This window comes from Anas acuta, chromosome 10 (genome assembly GCF_963932015.1).
Source record: "Anas acuta chromosome 10, bAnaAcu1.1, whole genome shotgun sequence".
Taxonomy (NCBI): domain Eukaryota; kingdom Metazoa; phylum Chordata; class Aves; order Anseriformes; family Anatidae; genus Anas; species Anas acuta.
Window position 1 is genome coordinate 21,214,364 of NC_088988.1, and position 24,966 is coordinate 21,239,329.

Sequence of the window (24,966 nt, forward strand, 5' to 3'; positions counted from 1 at the left end):
AGTTGTGTACTTGCTGAGCACAGCCTAAAACCCAACTGGGCCTGCACTCAGCACCAATATCCATGCACCTTCCTTAGCCCAGCTGTCTTTGCAACTTTACATTGTGCATGTAGACCCAAGCCTGTAAGTGCTAGTCATCTTCCAGTGCCTTTTCCAAATCTCTCAAAATTCCCTCCTTCCCAATATATGAGAGGACAGGTCACATGACTAGGAAGAAGAAAAGAGAAAGCAGTGACCTTTCTCATGGCATACATGTAAGAGAAGTTGCAACACCAGCTGTAGCAGCAGCAAAGCAGGTCTTTTGCACAGGTGTTTTTGGCACAACTAGCATATTTCTGCCACTCGGTATAACACCCTTCATCCCACCCTTAGCTGAGTCAGAAAGGCAAGATAATGGAAGACAGCGCTTTAAAGAGTTGATGTGTAGGTGTAGGGTGGGAAGTGCACAAAGTGTACAAAGATTTAGATTAGAATATTTATTTGAGGTAACAAGGGATGATCCTTATGGGTCCCTTTCAACTTGGGATATTCTATGACTTCTGAAGGTCATCTAGCACAACCCTTCTGTTCAAATCACCCGTCAGCTTTTAAGCAGACCTTGTTATTTAAGCTCCATTTCATTCACTGTACCTGTCAAAATATATATATATATATTCAAAAGAAGCAGTGGCTGAAGAATCATCCTTTCAGTATATTACTGACTGGGCAGAAAGAGACTAGATTGCTTTGGACCTCTGTCAGGAGATACGTAGGACTAGATTTGGGGCTCTGGATCAGGTTAAAGTCACAGACTGTAGGATAAGGTTTGAGATTTCCTAAAGCTTCATACAATAAAACAGAGCTTAAACAGTGAATCCAAACACGGTAACAAAATAAATAAAGACAGAGGAAATAATGCTTATTGAAAGCAGGGAAAAATCCATCTCTTGAACAAGTATTTTTTATTGGCCAGTATTTCAAATGCATATCCTACTCCTACCGAACAATGCACAATCATTAACAAAGCTACAATATGTGGAAGGAAGCAAACTTGCAAAAAGTTCCTACAATTTTATAAGGTACCCCCAAGTTCAACTGTAAACCCATCCATGTCAACACACTTCAAGTCACTTTCTGGGACCAAATGTTAGATTTCACTTGTCATCACTTAGCTGTGAACCACTGTTGAAACTCATTATTCACTTGACTTTCCATATGAAATATCTCAAATTCACAGCATGTAAAATTTTTGGCATGCAGCTTCTAAGGTTGTCCCTGACATGCAGAGTATGCTTTACAACTCTATCTTCATGCTAACTTAAATTACAAAAATCTTCTTGTCAGTTCTCTGCAGGTTATGCTTGGTAACATTAGCATTGATTTCTCGCTTAGGACCCAAAATATGGGTGTGGGGGGGAGTAGGTTTCTTGTTTTAACAACGGGTGTTTTTCATTTGTAAGTTTTGCTGAAAGTATCATCTGAAAGAATAAATTATTTCTTGAAGCACACATTGTGCTGCCTGGCTTGGCATCAGCCTGCACTGGAATGCTTATAAACTTATTATACAGGCAAAGGGCAGGCAGGACAGGTGAATTATGTAAAATGGGAGCCGAAAGGTAAACACCAATTATTTTGAGACAGCCTAAAACCAAATCAGCTGCACTGTGCTGTCAGAAGTGACCACGCATTGCTGTGGGGCTTCGCGCTGGTCGGAAATGTAAGACAAAAATATTAACGGAGCACCGATCTAAGCCCCTACAGCCTTTGCAAGAGGCCGGTGGCGCTGTGTGTGGAGAAGGTGACAGGGACACCACAGCACCCCAAGCCGGGCTTGGTGCAGGCTGACGGCAGGGAGAAGCTGGGCCGCGCCGCGCGGGCTGGAGGCGGCCCGAGGGTGGCCCGGGCCCGTCTCCATGGCAACGGCGAGGAGGCGGTGGCACGGCAACAGCGACCACCCGCCGGTCACCTGACCCGCGCCCGCCGGTCACGTGATATGATCTCCATCGACGCCATCTTGAAGCGGTGTCCGAAGGTGAGGACTTTTTAAATTTTCTTTTATTGGGTTTCTCTTTAAATTACCCCAAAACCTGTCCTTGGCGCTGCCGGCGCGAGCGGAGAGCGGCCCAGGAGCAGCAGCCGGCAGGGAGGGTTCGGGGAGCGGCGGCGTGCGGGTGGGCCCTGGACCAGCGCGTGGAGCCGAGCCCATGTGCTGAGCCTCCCCCGGGGAGCTCGCCGGCTGCTGCCCGCTGCCTCTTCCTCCTCCTCTTCTTCTTCCTTCGTCTTCTATTCTTCCTCCTCCTCCTCTTGCTCCCTCCTACCCGTTCTGGGCCGCGTCCGGTACCTGCGCGCTGCCGCGCGGGGACCGCGCGGGGCTTGGCGGCACCTCGGGGGGAAAGGAAGGGAAGGGGCAGCCCCTCTTTGCTCTCCCCGTTCCTCCACGGGGTCTCGGCTCCGAGCCGCAGGTCATGGGCTGGGGCTGCTGCCTGTCACATCGTCCCATCCCGTCCCCTTGAGGCCGGGGACCCGCGCTGCTTGGGGTAGGCATTGGGGTTCCGCGCTGGCCGTCTCTCTATAACAGAGCAGCGGTCTGCGTTAAACCTGCGCTAAACGGGGAGCGCATAACTTAACTAATGTGCATGTGTGTGCTGTAATTGCACAGCTGATAACACGCATCAGCTATAAGTATCAACAATCGGTGCATCTGAACGTACTCTGTTTTCTGCTTCGACATAGCAGTGTTAAATGGCAGTGCCTTTCATTTGTGGGCTTCCCTCTTAGTTCCTATGCTGCTTTCAAATGAAACAGGTAAGGAAAATATTTGCCTGCTTTGCATTACTTATAAAGGATTAAAATTACTAAGTTTGATTTAACGTAGTGCCATGTTCCTATAATTTTCTCTAAATGACTCTGAAAATATTTCAGCTTGATGTTATTCCTTGAAGGGCTTCATGTGATGGCAAGTCTGCGTTCAGGGGGAAGAAGCACATTTATTTACTTGTTACAATATTATTAAACGTGTTGTAGTCACTATGAAACAAACAGCTAAATATTTTTCTATAGCTAAATAGGATGGTTTTCAAACAATAGATAAGCGAAGTAAAAGAAGTGGTTGAATGGAAGGTCAGTCAGTATTAACTTTGCTATTGACATGTCACCCACTTGCTACTGCAACATCTTTTATGTATAATTGGAAATATATGAATGGGCTGTAAGTTTTCCTAGCCACATAGACACGAGTTAGTCATTCAATCTACTGTACCAAGCAGGCAATAGAAATTGAATCTGAAAATGCATGTCAAGGCATCTGTTTTATATTAAAAAGTTAAATAGCTGGATATTTCAGTTTAATAGTAACTGAACGCACATAACATTGATTCCTGTTAGTAAGATAATACTGAACTTAAATTAAATAAGCAGGTTATTTGGTATACTCATATGTAAAGTGATACTATCTTGTTTTAAATAGATTTATTTTTTAATTTGTATTTCCCCTAGTTGATTTACAATGGCAGTACAATATTGATAATTCTTAATCTGCTTACATGTATCCAGTTAAAGTCATAAGGCCTTAAGTTGTTTTCTTTTCTAATTATCATGAATCCAATTACCTTAATGGCTTCTTTTATTTTTATTTTTCAATTTTAATTTAGACTTCTGCCATTAACTGGTAAATATTCTTGAAACTAACACAGCAAAATACTAACACTGAAGACAGTAGTCTTGTCTCTCCTAATAATTCAGAATTGAATAATATTTTTGGATGTTCATCTAAAATACATAAGCATATCAAGTGTGAATGATATTAACATTGCTTACATTGATAATTATGATGCTTCTGTAATAGATTGCTTCAATTGGACAGATCCAACTGGGAATTAAATACTAAAAACTCTCAGAATCCATACATATTGGAACAATTATTTCAAGGAAATGTTCCAAATGTATTTCTCAGTGTGAATCTGCGTTTTCCAACAGGTACTGAACTTTTCAATTATAACAGACTCTGTAGATAACCTGAGTAGTAAGGTGAATGGCAAATAAATATAACTTGACTTATTCCTGCTTTGAATTCTTCTATAGATCAAAATTATGACATATGTTTTTGAAATGAAAGAAAAAAGTACAGTGGCCTTAAGCCTGACAAATTTTTATAATCCTGCAAATATTATCTGCACATAAATTAAACAATCAGTAGCTCTACCAAATCCATGTGGAAAATAAATCTGAGTTATTCTGAATGAGTACCTTCTGGGATTTGTTTCCGCTTTAAAGAAATTCTTAAATTTCTATCTATAATTCCTATTTTAGTACAGAAATGCTATAACAACCTGATTTTTATTGGTGGAAATATTTAACTGCTATTGTGGAATAATTACATGTTATTATATATGCTTATTTTCTTGATAGATCAAAAATAATCTGTATATGTGTTCAGACCTTTAATGTACTGCTTACCTTAAAAATGTTAAAATTATATTAAAATATTAGAGTAAGCAATGTATTATGCTTACATTTGAAAAGATGAGGAAGAAATAGTATCATAAAGTCCCATATGTTTTCTAACTAGTGTGTTTTAAGTAAAAATCTGAAAAATAAGAAAGGCATGTCTTAAGTAAACATCACTGGCTGTATCAAATAATAAGAAATTCTAATTCTATTTCTTTGCTATATTCAATTAAAACAGAAATTGTATGGTCTTGTGTCCAGTAGTAACAGATTTATTTAAAAATCAGAACACCTGCAGTGCTTTACAATAAATGCATTTCTTACAGTTTGTATTTAAGTTCCAGTAAGTGTGATTATTTTTTTTTTATCTTCAGAACATACAGTAACTGAAAGGTGCTTCATTTATATCACATGTGTTGCCTCAGCAAATAAGCCTGCACATCTTCTGCTGACACTGGGCAATCCCATGAAATCTTCCAGTGTTAAAACAAAAATCCAAAATTTCCCCAACGTTGTTGCATCTCCTGCAATGCAAAAATGTAAATACGTTTCTTACGTTTCTCTAAACAACATTTTGAAGTAGTGCCACATGTGGCAATAGATCCATGCTGCGGTTGCCTCTTTGAGAGGGCCACCCCACCTGACCATGCAGGCATGGCTGAGGCTTAAACCTGCCCTGAAGCATTATCATGGCGCTTCTGTCTTTCTTCCTTACACTGCCTATGGGCAAAGTAAGGCCAGTGGTGCTTTTTATTCCTAGTAGACTCCTGCCAGAGTCAAATTATCTAGAAATACATTCTCATTTTTAAATTACAGCTGTATACTACATCCACAAGTCCCCTCTTTTTTTTTTTTTTGTGGGCCTTTTGGACCAGTTCTGGAAGTTCTGCTTTGGCCAACATACCTTTCTTGAAAAAAAAAAAATAATTATTCCAACTTTTTTTTTTAATTTAAGGATAACTGATAAAAGAAATACCTGTCATCTCTCGATGTTCTACATTTTAAATACAGTATTAAATGGGTATTTAATATACTTCTTTTTTTTTGTGTGTGTATATATATATAGGAACCTGAATAGGTTATTTTCAGGCATTTTTTCAGAAGTAAATTCCACTGAAATTCACTGTCCAGCACCCCCATCTCTACCCCACAACTTTGCCCACATCACAAAGTATCCTTTCATGTACATTTATACGTATTGGCTAATTAGAAGCACTATACACATCTTCAACACTACCACATTATTGCCTGTGGTTTATGGTTAGATATGTTTAAAGAAAGTGTAAGTGGAAATACTATCTTTAGCTTTCCCTCAAAACAAACAAAAAAATGTATATATTGATTTTTCCTACAATTAAGGAACTATAGGAAAAGCTACAATTAGTAGCTTTTCTAGAAAATTACACTTTTAAGTATGCTTTGACATTTGAATAGTCTTTAATACAGTCAAAGCAAAGTGACTAATGTAACTACATACCAGAATTACTTATTTGTACCAACTTTTCAAGGGAAAAAATGCTTATTTTTGTAAATTATGTTGATGTAAATTGACATTTGTTTTAGGAGACATCAGTATATCAGAGTGAGTACATCAGGAATACATTTTCATACTGTATCATGAGTTTTACTTATAAATGTGCCAGTTACTATTGATTGGTTTATTTAAGTGTCTAGCATTCAAATGGGTAGTCCTTGTAAAGAAAAACAATATTTGTAACAATACTAATCAGCTTATGCTTGAAAAATATTTATCTTGCCAATATACAACTTGGAGGCATGCAGTTAGAGGCTGTCCTGGAAGTACTCTGTCCAGATATTTTGAACAGTATCTATACTATCTACATAGTCCTCAAAATATTTGGCTATTTAAATAGCCATTCTGAAAGTTTTTATGAAGTTGGTGGCTTTGGGCTTCCACATTTAGTAGATAAATACTACTGGTTTGTGTTTTTATTATTTTATTAATTTTAATATTTTATAAAACACTTTATCCTAGATATTATGGAAGAAGGAAGAAATGTTGCAGTACTGATGCCAAGTATTGGAGAACAGGAAGCTGTACTGATTTCTGAAACAGTCATTGGCCCAACACTGCAAGCCAGTGAAGATCAGAGGAAATGTAAAACTGATCCGCTAATCCATGTTATCCAGAAGCTAAGCAAAATAGTTGAAAGTGAGAAGTCACAAAGATGCCTTTTAATAGGGAAAAAACGTTCCCATCCTAATGCTTCTGCACAGTCCTTTGAAACGGATGATCTTTGTGAAATCCCAGCTAAAGCAATTGAGTTCTCTGTTATTGCTACTAAGAAGACTGAAGAGTTACAAGCTGATTGTTTTGTGACTGAATGTCTTCCACAAAGCAAAAAGAAGGTGACATGCTACCAGTGTAGTCTATGTAAGTTTCTATCACCTTCTCTCTTAATGCTACAAGAACATATAAAACAACATGGGCAGAAAAATGAAGTGATATTAATGTGCTCAGAATGTCATTTTGCTTCTAAAAACCAAGAAGAACTTGAATCTCACTTCCAAAACTACCACGAGAATGGTAGTAAAATGCAGACAAAAGTACAGCAATGTGTAAATGTCTCGAGTTCATTTTTGCAAGGGCCAGTGGAAAGAAGTGTCAAATCAGGGACTGATCAGACAGGAAATGTGGAATGTAAAGATATAACTCAGTCTACTCATATACCTGAAATGGGTAGGAGGAAATGGTATACTTACGAGCAGTATGGCATGTACCGGTGTTTAATCTGTCGGTACACCTGTGGTCAGCAACGAATGTTGAAAACTCACTCTTGGAAGCATGCAGGTGAAGTTGATTGTTCCTATCCTATCTTTGAGGAAGAAAATGAAACTGCCAACTTGTCAGAGATGGTTGTAACTCATACACCTCACAGCATGGATGCAGTTGTTCTTTCTTTGGAAAATAATGAACTAGATATCCATGGTGAACCTACTCTTCAACTTCAGATTTGCAATTCTGAGCAACTGTCATGTAAATCACCAGTAGGAACAAATGTAAAAGAAGAGATGATAAATCGGTCTGTAGTGCATTCTCCTACTACAGAGGTTTTAGAGGAGACTGTATCAGATACAGAACAGGATAATTTGGTAACTGATAGCCTACTTTCATCAGCACAGAAAATCATTAATTGTAGTCCAAATACAAAGGGTCATGTTAACGTAATAGTCGAACGTTTGCCAGGTGCTGAAGAAAGTGTCTTACAAAAGCCTTTCTTGATAAACACTGACATTGAAACAGAAAAAAAAATAATCTCAGAAGCATCCCATGTTACCGGTGAAGAACCTGATGAAGTTTATCATTCAGATGAAATCCAAGAAGTAATAATAGGATGGAATAATACCGAGAAGAAAGAGAATGAATTAAGCCCTATTAGAAATGTAGCAACTGATGAAAATGCACCTCCTGTACGAAGAAGGACAAATTCTGAGTCTTTACGACTACACTCATTAGCTGCAGAAGCTCTTGTTACAATGCCTATCAGAGCTGCAGAACTAACAAGGTCTAGCTTTAGGACTTTGACTGGGGAAGACACTGTGGTTGCAGATACGGGGCAGGGAGAGGCTAATGGCCTGTGCATGGCTCATTCTAAATTGGTATCCTCGCATAAGAATCCTTCAGAGGAGTTTAGTGGCTTAAACCAAAATGAATGTGCAATAGTTGAGATACAGAACGAAAGGCCAGAGTTATCAGAAACACCAATTAAAATGGGCATTAGTATGTCACTACTCACTGTCATTGAAAAACTGAAGGAGAGGACAGATCAAAATGCTTCTGATGATGACATTCTGAAAGAATTACAAGACAATGCACAATGCCAAAATGCAAATGATGCAAATATTCCAGGAAGTAACCTAGTAGAATATATACCCAGTGCAGATCGGCCCTACCGCTGTCGCCTCTGCCATTACAGCAGTGGTAATAAGGGCTACATAAAACAACACTTAAGAGTTCATCGTCAGAGGCAGCCCTATCAGTGTCCTATCTGTGAACACATTGCTGACAATAGTAAGGATTTAGAGAGCCACATGATCAACCATTGCAAAACAAGAATGTATCAGTGCAAACAATGCAAAGAATCCTTTCATTATAAGGTAAAGTTGTTTCCTGTACCTGTCTATAATTGCTAAATAACCTGTTTGTCTACTTTTTTTTTTATAATTGGTGATCCCTCTTTCTATCTTGATTCAGTCTGATATCCTGGTTTCATTGTCATTACAATTGAAGGTTATTGCTAGCAGTACTTTCTGAATATACCATTCAGCTATAATTACTCTGCCTTACCCAATGAAATAAACTTGCTTCTTCACATAAGTTATTTTCATGAGAACCATCTTATGAACATCTTAATATCCTGTTGTTCTGCTAACCTGTAGCAACTAAAAAAGTGGAAGCATCAGAGAACTTAATAGCAGAAATTTTAAGAGAATGCTCAGATGCACCCACTAGTTGTGAGTGTGAGCAAAAGCAATAGTAATTGGGGGTAACAGGAGAAACTGCAAAACAGATTATTTTTTAAATTTCTTTTTCTGTTTTTGCTTTAGGCTGGATGTTCTGTAGAACAGAGCTGAAAGATGAGTTGCCATAGCAGAATACTGTACTTGGGCCTTTTTTTATTGTCTCCATTTTAAGCATTGATACTGATGGTGTGTGTGTTCCTCTGTACTCAATTCAGTAGTTACAAATAAAGAATAGATAACAACAGTACCCAGTCTTAAAACTGAAACTCTTTTAGGCAGCGATAGTGCAAATTTTCCTGTATTTCCTGTTGTCTGGTCTTAGTTTGAAAAACTACACTGGTTGGGTAGAAAAAGGCTTTCTCTCCCTCTTCCTCCCCAGGCAAGTAGAAACCACAACACATTCTTAAGTCACAAGGCAAAAAGAAAATGGAGCCATTTTTACACAAGCCATCCTCTAACCTCTAATCTTATATTGCTTTTGGAGTATAATAATTCTGGAGGAAGAACTGTTTGCCACTTGTACATGAGAATGTAGAAGATGGAAAGAAGGAAGAAGGGGGAAGAAGGAAATAGGGAAAAGAAAAAGCTTGAAAATAAAAAAGTCAACATGACACATTACAGTTACAGATAACATGTAATGTATATAGTCATTTTTCTAATGAACAGTTTTTTTAATTAACAAAAATCACAATCATATGAGTCATTTTCATAAATCCTATCTGTTATTAATTAATGTTATGTATTTTGTTTTGTTTCCAGTAAAACTGAGGGATAATCTGTATATATGCTAACATATGTTTAATAACAGTTGTCATTAAAAGTTGAGTAGCAATGTCATAAATTTCTGAAGTCACCAGTGAATGTTTGTAGTATGTATTTAAACACGGGCAATTGTTTTTTTCAGAGCCAACTGCGAAATCATGAGAGAGAACAACACAGTCTTCCAGATATCTTTTCAACAGCCACATCTAACAAACTAACTGTTTCAAATGACATAGATGAAAGAGAAGGTACTGTTTATATTGTCACTTAAAACTACAAAAAATCATTCATAAAATGACTTGTTTGCTATACTTGCAGGCTTACTGTTTTTAAGGTCCTTTTCAGGCCAAAATGTTTTCACATCTATCCCTAACCTAAATGCGCGGCCTTTTCAGTGTGCAAACTTACCTAAATGATCAGTTTTGAGATCTCGTACTCACAGTTGTTAGTAGGTAAGACATTCTTTGCACATTTAATCAGATCCTCTATTTCTTCTTTTTGAAAAACAATTTAAATATTTACAGATAATAATTGTTATGGAGTATTATTTTGCATTTTTAAGAAAAACAATCCTTTTTATCTTTCTTCAGCAGCTATAGTATTTTCTAAATTTCCTAGAGTAAACAAAATAAAGCCCTTTTTTTTTTTAAACTCATTGTGGTTACACGCTTTTCTATCAGCATATACATACAATACAGTCTATTCTGCTATTAGAAGTTTTTTTAATTACGGTAATGTCCAAAATGAGTTTTAGTCCTGGAGAGGCAAATGTAGAACATTTAAAAAATGCAAGCTATATATGTAATAGTCACTAGGGTAACCAAAGGTATGCATTTCTAAAACGTTTGTATCTGCTTATAATCTGCTTATAATTTAACAGTATTCTTAAGAAAAACAAACCTGATGTGTAAAGGTAGTGAAATAGGAAGAAAATAGCTAATCCCTGAAGTTAAGGGAAATGTGATCCTAAAATCCTTTCAGTGCTCTTGGAGGCCCAGTATCTAATATTATAACTTCAATGCATCCTCTTTTCTGGTGAGATAAAGCTCCTGAAAATATTTACAAAGCTTCTATTGGCAGAACTGTAGATTTTTTTGTACTTAGCAATTTTAGAGTATTGTTGAAAAATGCTAGTAATTATATCACCTCTGAACAACTGTGAGATAAAATATTTCACATTTTGTGTTCATAGTTCTTTTCTGTCCTAACTATCTCTTGTTTGTTTATATAGCAAAATGTGTACTATAATAGTACTTAGATTGCAGTTGAAATATCTGGGTTCTACTCTCACCTCGTTGACGTTAGCACAGCTACTTGTGAAGAAAGGTACTAAGTAGCATGAGCCAGGTAGACGGTTTGAACCATTAATAGTTTGTCCAAAGCAACATGGTACACGTCAGAATAAAGTGAGATCCTTAACTCCTGACTGATTCTTAACTCTTGTTCTGTTAGTTCACACTGCCTCTTGTTTTGGCTTTCAACATACGTGATGGGAAATTAAAAATTCATTGCCTCACTAGCCTCAGGTAGAATGACCCTTCCTGGCTCCTTTTTGCTCTCATCAATGCAGAAGACATTAAGACATTTAAATATTTAAATTTGGGAAATTGTTCTGTAGTGCTTATTATATCCAGAAGACCTAAGCTTCAGATAGCCATCTGAATTCCAGGGGAGCAGAAAAAAACGCTGGGGAGGGTCTGCTGGTAGTGAGAACATTAAGTTTTGTGTTTTATTTTTCTTCAGAAGAAATAGCATAGTAAGAGAAATGATAGGAAAAACATTGTGAGTTTAGCTGGTTACAAATATATGGTAGCACAGCTTGGATTAGTAGTTCTGACACTGTTTTGACTATTTTAAACCAAGATTTTTTAAAGATGACCTAATAAAGCAGTAAGCACTTTGAGATGCCTGAATCATATCAGACTTGTGAATACTGTACCTTTCGAGCTAAAGTCCTAAGGTGACTGAAAATCAACATAGCTAGCTGCTTTTGAAAGTACTACATTTTAAAAGGCGTTGTTAGATGCTATATCCTGACCTGGTAATATAACTTCCACAAAGGAGGAACCTCTGTTTGTGAAAACTGTCTGCCTTCAATGTAGTTATTTCAGAGTTTGTTTTTTTTTCAAGTATTTATTGCTCATTACTGTCTTAGAAGTGTTACATCCAGGCACCTTAATTAAATGTTTACCCCACATGAAATTCAGTAATGGTGATTTGAATGAAAACAGTTTTCCTTTTAAACTTTTATTAACTCGTGCTTTGGAATGCTTAAATTATTTCAGAACCAATTTATAATCAAATTGCAACACCACTGCAGTACAGCAATCTCTTGTCAAACAGATGTCATCCCTGTAAAGCAACACAGAACAAAGAAGTTTATGGCATAGCATCTGTTTATGTGAAAGATGCCTGAGCTGGAACAGTTCCATTTCTTGTTTATGAAATAGTTAGTCCTAAAAGTCTCTTTATTCATCATGGTTGTACTATAAATTAAAAGAGAACATTATGAGACTGGATATGATTGGATTGTAAATGTCTAATAATGAGGGAATAGGGTAATAAGCAGAATTACAGGAGCACCTGTTACTGCTGTGAGAATAAAGATCTGTCATTCCATGTTCACTTTAAGAGACCTGATGTCCTCAATCCAGAAAGCAAAAAACTCCCACAACCTCAAGAAATAAGCTGCTGAAGGAGGCAGGGGACATGACTGCTATTTCACTGCAGCTAGAGATTATATGATGTGTTACATAATTCATGTGCATTTTGTTGAAAGGCTAAATCTAATGTAATGATTGATATAAATAATTGCTCTTAAGTTACTAAGTCACTGGGTGGTTAGCCTCTTAAAGCTATGCAATAGATAATATGCTTGCGTAACATTAAAAATCTCATTAGATACTGTTTGTTTTAAGCAGCCTGCCGAATAAAACACCAAATTCATAATATAAAATACGTTTAGAAAAGGTTTATTCTAAAGTTGTAGAATTTAAGAAGGAAAACCCGTTCCGATAGAGCATGCAATAGACCAGCCTTCACAAAACCCATGCTCTACCAAAGATCTGTAGTCCAGTGTCTTTGTGTTCATTTGCACTCTGCATAAATGTATATTCATAAATGAATAACTACAGAAATGTAAAATCTGATGTCTACAAGGGTGAAATTAAGATTATTTTTTTTAATTTGAATTAAAGATTTTTTAACAGTAGTAACTTTTAAAAAGCTATATGAGCATGTAGTAGGAAAAAATCTGATGTATTTTGCTTTAAGAACTTTAAGTTTGAACTGCAAATGGCTTGACTGTTCAGTCAGCGAACAAGAATTTGATGTAAAGTTGAAATGAACTCAAGCACCTACCTTACTTGCTCTTCGAAAAGGAAAAATCTAAAACCTTCAAATAGTGAAGAGGTTAGATGCAGAAAGCAAGACCTTAGATTTTAATTAAATGTTTCTTTTGGCAGTAGTCAAAGTAGTTTTGATTTAAGCAGCTCCAGATTGTTATTCCTTTGTGTATCTGCGGTTAACGTCATTTGAAGAGTGTATGAAAGCTGCTGTATGATGGGCTGGAGTGGGAAAATGACCTGCATAAAAAATACCATCCCTCCTCTTAAATGTTCATATTTAAACCCAGATCAGTTACATTATTCAGTGAGGGAGCAGGAATAGGGCTGTTAAAGTCTACAGAGTCACATCCCAAAAATGTTCAAACTGTGCACTTGCAAGCACAGATTTTCCTATGTTAAATTAGTCATTAGCCTTTGTCTCTGCAACCATTAATTTTTCAAGAGTCTCTTTTATTCTGGAAGGAGAAACAATTTTTGTTGCTATTGCTTTTCAGTAATTTGGTGATGTTCCAAATTATTTCTTTATACATCTGGTCAGTGTTTTGTTTTGGTTTGGTTTTTTTTGGTGGTTTGATTTTTGTTGTTTGTTTTGGTTTTGGAGGGTTTTTTTAGATAATCTCAGATCCTTCTGAAAATGGCTGTGAATATAGTGAGACTACAGTTAAAAACTTCTCTTTTCTCATTGCCCACCTTCTCATGATTTGATTCATTCTAAAAAACTGTGAAAAGTGATGGGTTCAGCAGCTCCCACATTTTTTCACCTTTTGCTGTAACTCAGGATTTTGACCCAACTGAAAGAAGGGAAGAGTTCATAGAATGTGTCTTGCTAAAATTTTAGTAATTCCAGTAGAAGGTAGGGCAAATGCAGAACAGCATGGTAAATAGAATGTACCTTTATTATCTCTGTCTATTGCCAGTTTGCTCCAGATACTAAAGTATTACTTTGAAGTGTTAATTCATGTTTCATAACTCAGCTGTGCTGAAATTATCATCTGAGAACTGACAATGCTGGATTCAACTGTTGAAAATGTCATGTTTTTTCATATAGGAAATAAGTCTTCACTTCAGAAACTGTACAGATGTGATGTATGTGACTACACAAGTACAACTTATGTTGGTGTACGAAATCACAGACGAATTCATAACTCTGATAAGCCCTATAGGTAAGAGTCTCAATTATTGCTAACTAATGCTAGGCTCTTAGTCTGCTTGTTTTAATGCAATTTTGAATATATATTAAAGAATCTCAGTACTATAATTTTACTGCAAATTTGAAGGAGCCTTGCTTTCTGTTTGACTCAACCCTGTGTAATTAAAATTTCCTAGTGTCTCCAGGATGCATTGTATGTGAAAACTGCTGGTTTTCAGTTTCAAGCATCCAGATGTGGAAAGGGAAATAATTATCTTGTAATATTGAACTTTGGCCAACAGCAATAATTTATTTAGCACTCATTAAATACATCATTTTATTTTGGATTTACCTTATTTCAAAGTGTTCTCCATTGTGATATTGCTGCTTTTAAAGCTTTGTTTCAAAGCAGCAAGGTAAACAGCAAGATTCACATTCCTTAATGAAGGAAGGAGGAGGAGTCAAGGTACATCCATAAAGTCTTGGCTCCTACAGTTCAGCAAATTGCTGCCCTTTGCCCTGTCCCCTTACCTTTTTTACAGGTTTCAAACAATATTAATACATTTAGGATCAAATTTTATAGCTTTTGTAGATGGATGTTACATGGATTTACAGAAAAATTGGATATCTAGAATTACTCTTAGTACTATAGGTTCTCAGAAGAAAAAGCAAATCATGCATTTTTCTGTATGATTCTGGTTGCTTTATACATGTAAATTCCTGCCATTTCAGTCTGTGCTCATTCATCTCTGGATCTCTGTCCCTCTCTAGTGGATAGGAATAGATCTGAGTTAATACAATTTTTGAGCTAATAAAGTTCTGTCTTTTTAATGCAAATTCTGGAAACTCATCTTAACGCATTGAAATGCTTAACTGAGCCAGTAGCTTTCTCTTTTAGCTAAAAAAAAAAAAGGACATGTTTTAATTTATGCATTATAACAATATCCATTATCACTAGCAAAAATTTGCAGGATATTTTCTCGGAAAGTAAGTGTGGAATACAAATAGATATTTTTTTTCTTCTCCAAATCTTCCCTATTTCCATTATTTTTAACTTTGTTCTGTTGGAACAGCAGATACTGTAGTATCATGGTATTTGGTAGTTTTCTGAGTTGGTGTTAGCCCACCCTGTTTGATTTAGGAATCTTTGAAAATTTTCCATTGATGATACAGACTGCTGCTTACTAAATTTAAGCCTACAGATCCAGCTTGCTTTTCTTATTATTTATGCATGAATCCTTTAGATACATCTGCAGACCTTGTAGGATACTCAAGACACAGCTTAAAAACTGTAAAGATTCAGTATTTATGGTATTTTTTTTCTTTTGGAAGATGTATTCTTCAAGCCTTTCTGCTTGATCAGATAGCGACCTAAGTACATTGTAGTGATTTTCACACTCATAAAGGTATTTTATTATTTGTTTAACAAAAATTGCTGGAAATTAAACTGTATAGCCTCTAATGATTCATTTGTATTGATTTGATACCTTCTGGACATTAATACTGCACAATTAAATCCTTTCAAAAATAAAGTTAGGAACTTCTAGATAAATATCCTGTAATCTCAACCTTTTTCACCCTATAGACCAGACTTAGTAAATGTTGGACGTTTTACCTTTTCAAAAAAGAGACAATTAAAAATCCTGATAAATATGCAAAGGTTTAGCTGATCTTGATGGCTTCCATTAGATCTGTTATGTGGTACTATATTTATGCGTATCTTAGTATTTTGTGTAATATTCTGTGGTCCAAATCCAGGGATCTCAATCTAGGATCTCATCTATATTGTTTTTAGACAACGATACCATGAAAAAAGTCATAAATAAATAAATAAATAAAAATTTAGACAGCATGATGCAACTCACTTGTCTTAGGGCACTTGAATCTAAACATGTTGATCTTGTCCCTGACTTTTACTTCAGCTATAATGCTCTGAAACTTAGATGTTTTATTACTTAATAGATAGTTTGGCATTTAAAATGTCATGAGAAATGCCTGTTGCATTAAGCAGAATACATATTCTTAAGGAACAAGACTCGCTTCTAAGTACATTGTGTCCCCTATAGCTTTTATGGCCATATTGTGCCTTTGCGTAACATAGCCAAGCAATCTACATCACAGCTATTGTAAGTGCATCCCTTACAGATCATGAGGCATACCAGCTTTAGTAGAGGTGCACAAGGTAGATGTAAGGATGGACCATGGTCAGTATTCATGGTGATTCTAGCTCGGATTCTAGTCGGAGTCTTCTTTGGAGTGCATGGTCCAAAAATTGAAAGATGTCATCACTTGAACTTCTGTAAATATTGTTAGCCTTTAATTGTAGTCTTTCCAGATACCTTTGCTTTCTCTTAAATTATATTTCTGGAAGTGTTAGTAGTTAATTGTCAGATTAGTTTACTTGTTGTTGTCTCTTTAGATGTCGAGTATGTGACTTCGCCACCACAAATATGAATAGTTTGAAATGTCATATGAGGCGCCACCCCCAGGAGCATCAGGCAGTGCAGCTAATGGAACAGTACAAGTATGTAACAGCTCTCATTTAGCAAAAAGCTATGATAGTACTGTTTTGGTTGTGTTAAGATATAAAGCAGAGTTTAGATTATATTCTTTTCCCTTCTATATTCATTCTTTGTTCCAGTGACTTTTTTTTTATTGAGAGGGAGAGAGAAAAGGAAAGAGATTTGATGTGGTGTTCCCAGGTGATATGTATGCTAGCTAATTAAATAGGTCCATGGCATCCCTCTGGTACAATATTCCGCTCTCTTTCCAAAATGGGGTGGTTGCATATAAAATATGTATTACAAGAGGCTTCTGGACCGTGTTAATTGCCAAAGCATGGCTGGAATTGTTGAGGAGAATGTATGTGCCAAAACCATGCCTGAGGCACTTCTAACACTGTAACAATACAGATTGTTAAATTCGAGCACCCAGGAATGTTCTCTGGCTTTGTTTAATATCCTAATCTAAGCACAGCCTTAGTATATACACATTTGTTAGAATCCAGATTGGAATCACACTGCCCTAGTTAAGAATGAGTATGAATAGTCATTGTTTAACTGGTGAGTGTAGTTTTTAGTCTGTCCATCTATGTTTATATACATAGAAAATTAATGAACTTCAAAAAAAGAGACTGTCATTAAAAAGGGTTAAGTCACTCAACTGTTGCTTCATTCACTGTGTACCAATCCACTGACCAAGCTGTGCTAGTAGTGCAGAAAAATTATATATCATCATATAATAAAAGACTAGTTGAATACATGCGCATACAGAATTAAGATTATTTTTTGACTCTTGTGTTTTGCAAAAATTCATTGTGACCTAATTTTATCTGTAATGTTAAGGTCTGCTTTTTATTTTTAACAATGGCATTGTTTTGAAAAAGTCTTATTTGAAATACTAAGATTCTCAATCTGAGGACGAGCTTGCCTATTTTTGAAAACATCAATTTTCTTTACAAGGCTCCAAATTAGAAGGAAGAGGAAAAAAATAGAGTAGCACATTACAAAACACGTAATAGAGACAAGTGAGCTAGAAAGTCATGCCTGTTCCCCAGCAGGACAGAATTATGTCACTACATAAGGAAGGAAGTCTACCATTGTAATTTTTAAACGCTGTTTTATGCAGGCCTTCTTGTGTTTCCAGGTCCTATTTCTGAAGAAGCCTTTCTTAGAAATTTACAAAAATTTACTAGTATAGTAGTAATTTTAATAGACTTATCATAATACAACTTATCAGGGGATCCCATTGCTCGGGTAGAAATCATTTCATTCTTATTGACAAATGAATGAGATAGACTGAGATGCATTCCTAGCTATAATTTGTTATAAACAGTTCGCCTTCAGTATCTAGAAAAATTGATCCTAGTCTTCTTCATGTGATTTGAAAAGCTTCCTAAGTAGCTAAGCAAAGCAGCTTTCTTGTCCAAAAGATGATGAGCTACCACATCTTTACCCTGAGTACTGTTCAGCTCCAGAGTGATGATATACGGTATTACTCATCTCCTTCATGCTCAGATAACTAATTTATCATCTCAGAAAACACTTGTTAAAAAAATAAACTCCTTTGTTGTATGTTCATGTATGAGAAAAGTCCTGTGGGATTTGATCAGTCATATTATTTGTCTGTAAATATACAGTATGTCTATGTAAATGGAATTTATTTTTCAATGCTTTTGAACTATCCAATCAAATTCTAGCAGAGGAAGAAACATTTTGTGTTCAGTTCTGAATTGTGCTGTGTATTTATCTGAGTGTCATAGAATTCGCAACTGTTTTTAGAAAAGGGATTGGACTATTGGGAGAAAGAGAGAAAGAAGTACCAAAGTATTACCTTTATTAAAGGTAATGGTGGACAGTCAGCTGAATATGAGCCAGCAGTGTGCTCAGGTGGCCAAGAAGGCCAACAGCATCCTGGCTTGTATCAGAAACACTGTGACCAGCAGGGCTAGGGAAGTGATCATCCCCCTGTACTCGGCTCTGGTGAGGCCACACCTCGAGTACTGTGTTCAGTTTTGGGCCCCTCGCTACAAGAAGGACATCGAGGCGCTTGAACGGGTCCAGAGAAGGGCGACGAAGCTGGTGAGGGGTCTGGAGAACAAGTCCTACGAGGAGCGGCTGAGGGAGCCGGGCTTGTTCAGCCTGGAGAAAAGGAGGCTCAGGGGCGACCTTATTGCTCTCTACAGGTATCTCAAAGGAGGCTGTAGTAAGGTGGGGGTTGGCCTGTTCTCCCACGTGCCTGGTGACAGGACGAGGGGGAATGGGCTTAAGTTGCGCCAGGGGAGTTTTAGGTTAGATGTTAGGAAGAACTACTTTACCGAAAGGGTTGTTAGACATTGGAACAGGCTGCCCAGGGAAGTGGTGGAGTCACCGTCCCTGGAAGTCTTTAAAAGACGTTGAGATGTAGAGCTTAGGGATATAGTTTAGTGGGGACTGTTAGCGTTAGGTCAGAGGTTGGACTCGATGATCTTGAGGTCTCTTCCAACCTAGAAATTCTGTGATTCTGTAAACATTCTCAGTTGCATTTAATTAAGTATGGGCTAAAATCTTCTTCCTACAAGAGATAATTGGGATTGCATACATAAAGGCCTTACTTCCTAAATACTAGGAGTATAAATTAAATTTAATGGGACAACTACCTCTCAAACTTGAAAAGCATTTCTCAAACCATTTTTCTTGAAAAGATTAAGCGTAGCTTAATAATTAGGATTATTTAGGCCGTGTTTTTGTCCATCCGTTCCCCCCCCCCCTTCAGAATTTTATGTATAAAATTCAAACTTGGTTGAAGAACAAGTCAGTATTTCTTCACTGTGTAAGTCAGTGTTTTATAGGGAAATAAAAGATTTAGCCTTCTACTACCTTGAGCTGCTGGAAAACTCTATGGACAAAATTACCAGTCTCAATCTGTGATCGTTTTCTAAACCTGGCTGGACACTGTGTGGGGAACTGCTCTAGCTGATCCTGCTTGAACAGCTGGGTTGGACTTGGTAACCTCAAGAGGTCCCTTCCACTTTCAGTGATTCTGTGATCCTCAAATAAACTACTATATGCTACAGCAAAAAAGGCTTTATTAGTTCAGTTAAAATTAGCACTGCTAATTATACAGCACCTGCTTGGTTCAGAACAATGTCAAAGAGAGCTCCCCACCTGGCTGCCAGATACCACACAGACATCTCCATGTTTCTGAACTATTGCATATTTGCAGTATTTAAACAGTTTTATCAGGCCAAACATAAGATTTCAATTAAATTATTTAAGAAGTCAGAAGAGCCAATTTTAAGTTCTCAGACTGTATAAATAGTCTTAAATTTTGGAATAACGATTTTACAAACTTTTTTGACCTAGTTACAAAACTGAACAGGGCGACTAAGAAGAGGATTGACTTGTGTCTTGCTGTTTACTCGTCGTTTTGGAAGAAGCAGTGAATTAGTACAATAGTAAAACTTAACTTTTAAATTCATCTCTTCCCCACATCTTTTCTCTAGATGTTCTCTCTGTGGATATGTATGTAGCCATCCTCCATCCCTGAAGTCTCACATGTGGAAACATGCAAGTGACCAAAACTATAACTATGAACAAGTGAACAAGGCTATTAATGATGCAATTTTGCAAAGTAGCAGGTATGTCTTACCTATTTTCAAGTCCTATTATCTAGAATTTTCAAAGGAGCCACCTCTAATCCAAAGTACAATTCCTGTCAAAAAGCAACAGCTGTATGTTTTGATAGTTGTTTCTTTTATTATTTCAGGTTTCAAGGACAGCTTCCTGACAAAACCTTGTTGGAAGGCACAGATGAAAGTACAGTACCTATACTAGGAAGTTCAGACAACCTGGTGTCTTTTACAGAGTCTATTAACCAGACTAATAATGAAATGTCAGGTTCTGATGAAAATGAAAAACCTAACTTGATGAATACCTCAGGTGGTTTAGAAAAGAACTCCACTCTACCCCATCTTGGCACAGAATACTGTGTTCTTCTCTTCTGCTGCTGCATTTGTGGTTTTGAGTCTACCAACAAAGAAAATTTGCTGGATCATATGAAAGAACATGAGGGTGAAATCATAAACATCATCCTAAATAAGGACAACAGCACAAATCAGAGCACAAACTAGGTGAAGCATTAAGTTGAAGAGGGGGTTTCCTAAAGTGATATTTTCTATCTTCACTAATTTTGCCTGAGAAACTTGGTAAAGAGAAGAATTGCAAGCAAAACTTGCCGATTTCCCATTCTAAGTCCTTGTTTCAATAAGAATTCAAATTTTTAACTAGGGACCGATTAATCATTTTAGAGATAAATATCAGGAGTAGGGAATAGAATGATCCATTTTAACCTGTTATTTCTCTGTATGGTGCCAAGAACGTGGGATTGTTGTTTTTCTTCTTTCCTTTTACTGTCTGGTACTAGTCAGTAATAATGACTTAGTACAGTATATTAAAACCTAAAGGCATGAAAGCTTTGTTGCTTCCCAAATAGTTACGCAAAAATATTTTTACCCTCTTTTTTGAAGATGGCAACTTACCAAATACAAATTTTACAACAGGATTTCATCAAACTCAGCCTGAATTCTGGAAGGTAGAAAGAGGGGAGATAAGGGCATGTGTGTGCTTGCATATGTATTCCCAATCTGTTGTATGTGTATTCCCAATCTGTTTTTAAGACCTTACAAACTCCAGGTTGTCTTTCAAAAAAGAGTGGTATCCTATCTGTTGATTTGAAGCACCAGGAACTGAGTAAACTAGAAGCATTTTGCTAATAATTGTCTCTAATTGGATCCTAACTATAAGCTGGTATCTTTTAATTGATGGTATGTAAAAGATTCTTCATAATAATGGCCTGCTGTTTCTTAAAGGCTTTCTTAACACATTCAGCAGAACTATTTAAGAAAAATAAATAAATAATAATTAAAAACAAATTTAAACTAAACCTGCAAAACAAATCACCTCATATGTCACTCTCAACTTGTGGTGATTGCAGTACCTAGGAGCACCATTTTTTATGAGAACAAGGTACTAACATTAATTGCCACAAAGATATTTTTAAATCTATATAGATTCCTAAGGATGCAGATAACGAAGGAAAGGGATTTTGAGGAACGTCTACATGTTCTGGAGTTCCTTGAAAGTTGCACCGGCTGTCTAAATAATCCCATTTGTGTGGCAGGGTTTAATTGTAGATATAATTCACAGAAGGATAAAGTAATCATAGCAATGTTCCTATAGAAAGTTATATTTCAAAAAATAAAATATGGAAACCATATTTTAAGCAAAATCATCAAAAACAGTCACTTGTAGAATAAATTTTACTAGTGTATATAATCCAGGCTCATAAGGGGAATTAGGGATTACTTTGTTTTCTAAAAAACATATAGAAATCTCTCCCTTGTAAAGCACCGTAAAACTACAGTGCTTTCTTTTTGTGTGTTAACAGCAGTTTGCAAAAGAGAACATTCATCAACATCTCAGTTGGAAATATATACAGGCTAATTACCTTGCAACTTTCTTAAGGTCATTCATAAAGTTGGCTACTTAAAATTATTTGAGATACAGGCTTCAATCTAGAGAAGCAGTAGCACTTCTAAAAGAAACCCTGTTGTAACCTGATTTAAGCTATCTAGTGTGTCTGTTTATTTCTGCTTTTAAAGAATGGCAGTTGCACGGATGCATACCTTGTTCCTGACATGGGAATGCAGTTACCTGATTTTTTAGAAGCTCATTTCTTAAAAAATGACTTACTCTTAGAAAAACAGTGTTTTACATTTATTTCATATTTATACATTTCTGCTAGCAGAAATGAGCTAGAACAGTAAGTCTAAGAAGGTGGTATGTGTAGCATACAGTCTGTTGTGCATTGCTGACTGTAAGTGGCAAACAAGTCAGGTTACTACTTTATGAAGCAGCACAAAATCTAAATGCCAGTGTAAAAGGCACTACATTCCACGTACATTCAGCAATTTTTGTTGTTAAGTGGTTTCCTTAACTTGTTCAAGTTAAATATCTGTAGTTTTTTTATATATAAAATTGGTATCAGAAAGTACACATTTTACTTTAAAATTGATATAATGTCAAAGCATTTGTGTCATATTTGAGATATTTTAAATACAGATTTGTAATATTTTCAGTTAAAAGTTATTTTTAATATTTCTACAGATAGATTTTTCATTTGATGAACAAGATTTATTCACATCTCAAAATCAGTTAGAGATAGTAAACTTCTAATGGGATATTCATACTGTCTTATTGACACCAGTATTTTATGTATAGATACAGAATTCAATATAGAATTCATGCAAAAGTAGTAAACTATTTGCAGTATATCTGATCTTCTTCATTCAGAGATCCTATTTGTTGAAAAATTAAAGGTAGGAAGAGATCCAAGGTAATGTTAAACTACCAGCCAGCATTCACAGAAACAGTATTTTGCCACTTTCCTTATTTTTGCATAAAGGGATAATTATTTTAACATTGTTCTGCTAGTGAAAGAAAAAAAGGTGAAAAACTTGCATTCATAAGCTAAAAAGAAGATGGCAGCAAACCAAGACTTAAAAAGCAAGTAGCTTTCAATCAAAGTTAAGAATTCTGGTGTACATGTTTGCAATATTCAATATAATGCACCGAGACTGACTATAATGGGATTCTTAAGCAGGATGTATCTATTTACATTTGCTCTTTGCCATCTCGTTGCTTTTTTTCTGCTTTGACCATGTGTTACCATAAAATAGTATAAAGTTAGTTGCCTCTAAAAACTGTTATCAGTCCTATCAAATGCCAACAAATAATTCTTTCCCATATGCACAGAGGTATATTTAACTGTCTCCCTGCTGCTTGCCATTAGTTACCCACTCACAGTTCTCATGGCCTTTATCAGAAGTTCTGCATGTGAAGTAATTATAGGCTTAGTTTCTGAAAGTAAAGTATTTCTCAGGTTATCTGCTTTAGAAAGTGTATGGTTGGCTTGGTTGCATGTTATGTAAGGGTTTTTCAAGCACATTTCAAAGTCACCAACTCTGCAGTCTCCCCCTTTCATATTTTCAGATCTTCTGTCACAGCACTATGAGCTGATCAGCTATTTCACTTGCTGTTTGTTTTATTAAGAGTTTGATCCATTATATGAACTGTAACTTGCAGCTTTGATTTTAAAGGCCTATACTTCTATTAAAGAGAAAACTTCCTTTATACTAGACAATACAGATAAATAGGTGCGTATTTCATCTTTCTGATTTATGCTTGGAGTGGGATTCAGTCAGTTATTGTATTTTCCTCTTTCAGAAGCACTTATTTAATCATTTTAAAAAATGTACGGTTGGTGCTGAAAGTAACGTTTAAGATATATTTAATAGAAATTTACATTTGCATTTGATATTCATGGACATGGGTACATGTATTTTTTTAAGAAAAGGTATTGTAACACTATGGCACTACTTTTATAGCCAAAGTACAAAAAATTTAGAAAACTGACATGTAAAGACTGCAGTTAATTCTGATACTGTATCTTATTAAATAGGATGACTTCCATTTTATAAAATTACCCAGCACATTAAGCTGCATGCCTTAAGCTCTCTCTAGGATTGTGTTCCTGATAGATGACTGTTCGGAACTATGAAGCAAAGTCTGTAGTACTACTTTAACTACCTTCTGAAATACTGTACAATGTTAGAATAATTTATTTTGCTTTACAGGAGTTTGTCACGTATTGACTTTAATAATGTATTTTGGTAATAAACTTTTTTTGTTAAACACTTCAGTCACTTTTATTTGACCTGTATGAAATAAGGTTATGAATACGGAAAACAGAGACAAGAACCAGTGTTTAGAGATGGGAATCTGTTTACATCAAAAAGTACTTGAAATACTTCACTGCCATTTCACACTCTTGTATCAAGATATTAGTTAACAATATTAATACAAGTTTTGTAAAAGTAATGGTAGTGATGAAATAGACTATTAAAACAAGTTCTGAATACAAGGAAGTATACAAGGAACTATGCAGTTACATTGGAACAATGCTGAAGGACAGAGCTGTCTTCAAAATTCACAGTGAAGCTAGTGGGACTTTTGTCCCTAATTTCAATGGTGTGAAAGCCTTACACAGCTTTTTTTCAAGTGATGGATTCATGCTTATCCATCATGTAAGCTAAATCTTGCAACGTAATTTTATATACACGCTACATTTCTTGGCCTTGCTGGAGCTTTGCTTCCCATCTTTTTCCAAAAATGGAACCAAAACTTTAAATAAAAAAAAAGTTCTAACTGCTGCTGCTGGCCAAGGAGAGAAAGTACCACCAGAGTGCCCATTCCTGGTATTAGCTGGCTTACACTAAAA

General features: G+C 36.1%; 1 protein-coding gene across 11 annotated transcripts; it reads left to right on the forward strand.

Annotated features, from left to right (window-relative positions):
• The first annotated feature begins 1,909 nt into the window (after positions 1 to 1,909).
• On the forward strand, positions 1,910 to 24,380 carry ZNF507 (zinc finger protein 507). Of its 11 annotated transcripts, XM_068693959.1 has the most exons (9): positions 2,061 to 2,516; positions 2,713 to 2,784; positions 3,824 to 3,954; positions 6,422 to 8,544; positions 9,815 to 9,920; positions 14,068 to 14,182; positions 16,568 to 16,672; positions 20,132 to 20,266; positions 20,395 to 24,380. In XM_068693959.1, the coding sequence occupies exons 4-9, from the start codon at positions 6,427 to 6,429 to the stop codon at positions 20,756 to 20,758; spliced, it is 2,943 nt and encodes a 980-aa protein (XP_068550060.1). In that variant the 5' UTR covers positions 2,061 to 2,516; positions 2,713 to 2,784; positions 3,824 to 3,954; positions 6,422 to 6,426; the 3' UTR covers positions 20,759 to 24,380. The 11 variants fall into 11 exon arrangements, with proteins under 11 accessions (XP_068550059.1, XP_068550056.1, XP_068550057.1 ...); XM_068693955.1 differs by lacking the exons at positions 2,061 to 2,516; positions 3,824 to 3,954 and adding an exon at positions 1,966 to 2,011; XM_068693956.1 differs by lacking the exons at positions 2,061 to 2,516; positions 3,824 to 3,954 and adding an exon at positions 1,978 to 2,011 and having other exon boundaries at positions 2,716 to 2,784.
• The last annotated feature ends 586 nt before the right edge of the window (positions 24,381 to 24,966 follow it).

What these genes read in the sequence shown, in the direction of transcription:
- ZNF507 (XM_068693955.1), top strand. Translation starts at nt 2,763, where the DNA reads ATGCTGCTTTCAAATGAAACAG. An exon ending in TGACATAGATGAAAGAGAAG is followed by an intron (nt 9,921 to 14,067) that starts GTACTGTTTATA and finishes TTTTTCATATAG; the next exon opens with GAAATAAGTCTTCACTTCAG. An exon ending in CAGCTAATGGAACAGTACAA is followed by an intron (nt 16,673 to 20,131) that starts GTATGTAACAGC and finishes TCTTTTCTCTAG; the next exon opens with ATGTTCTCTCTGTGGATATG.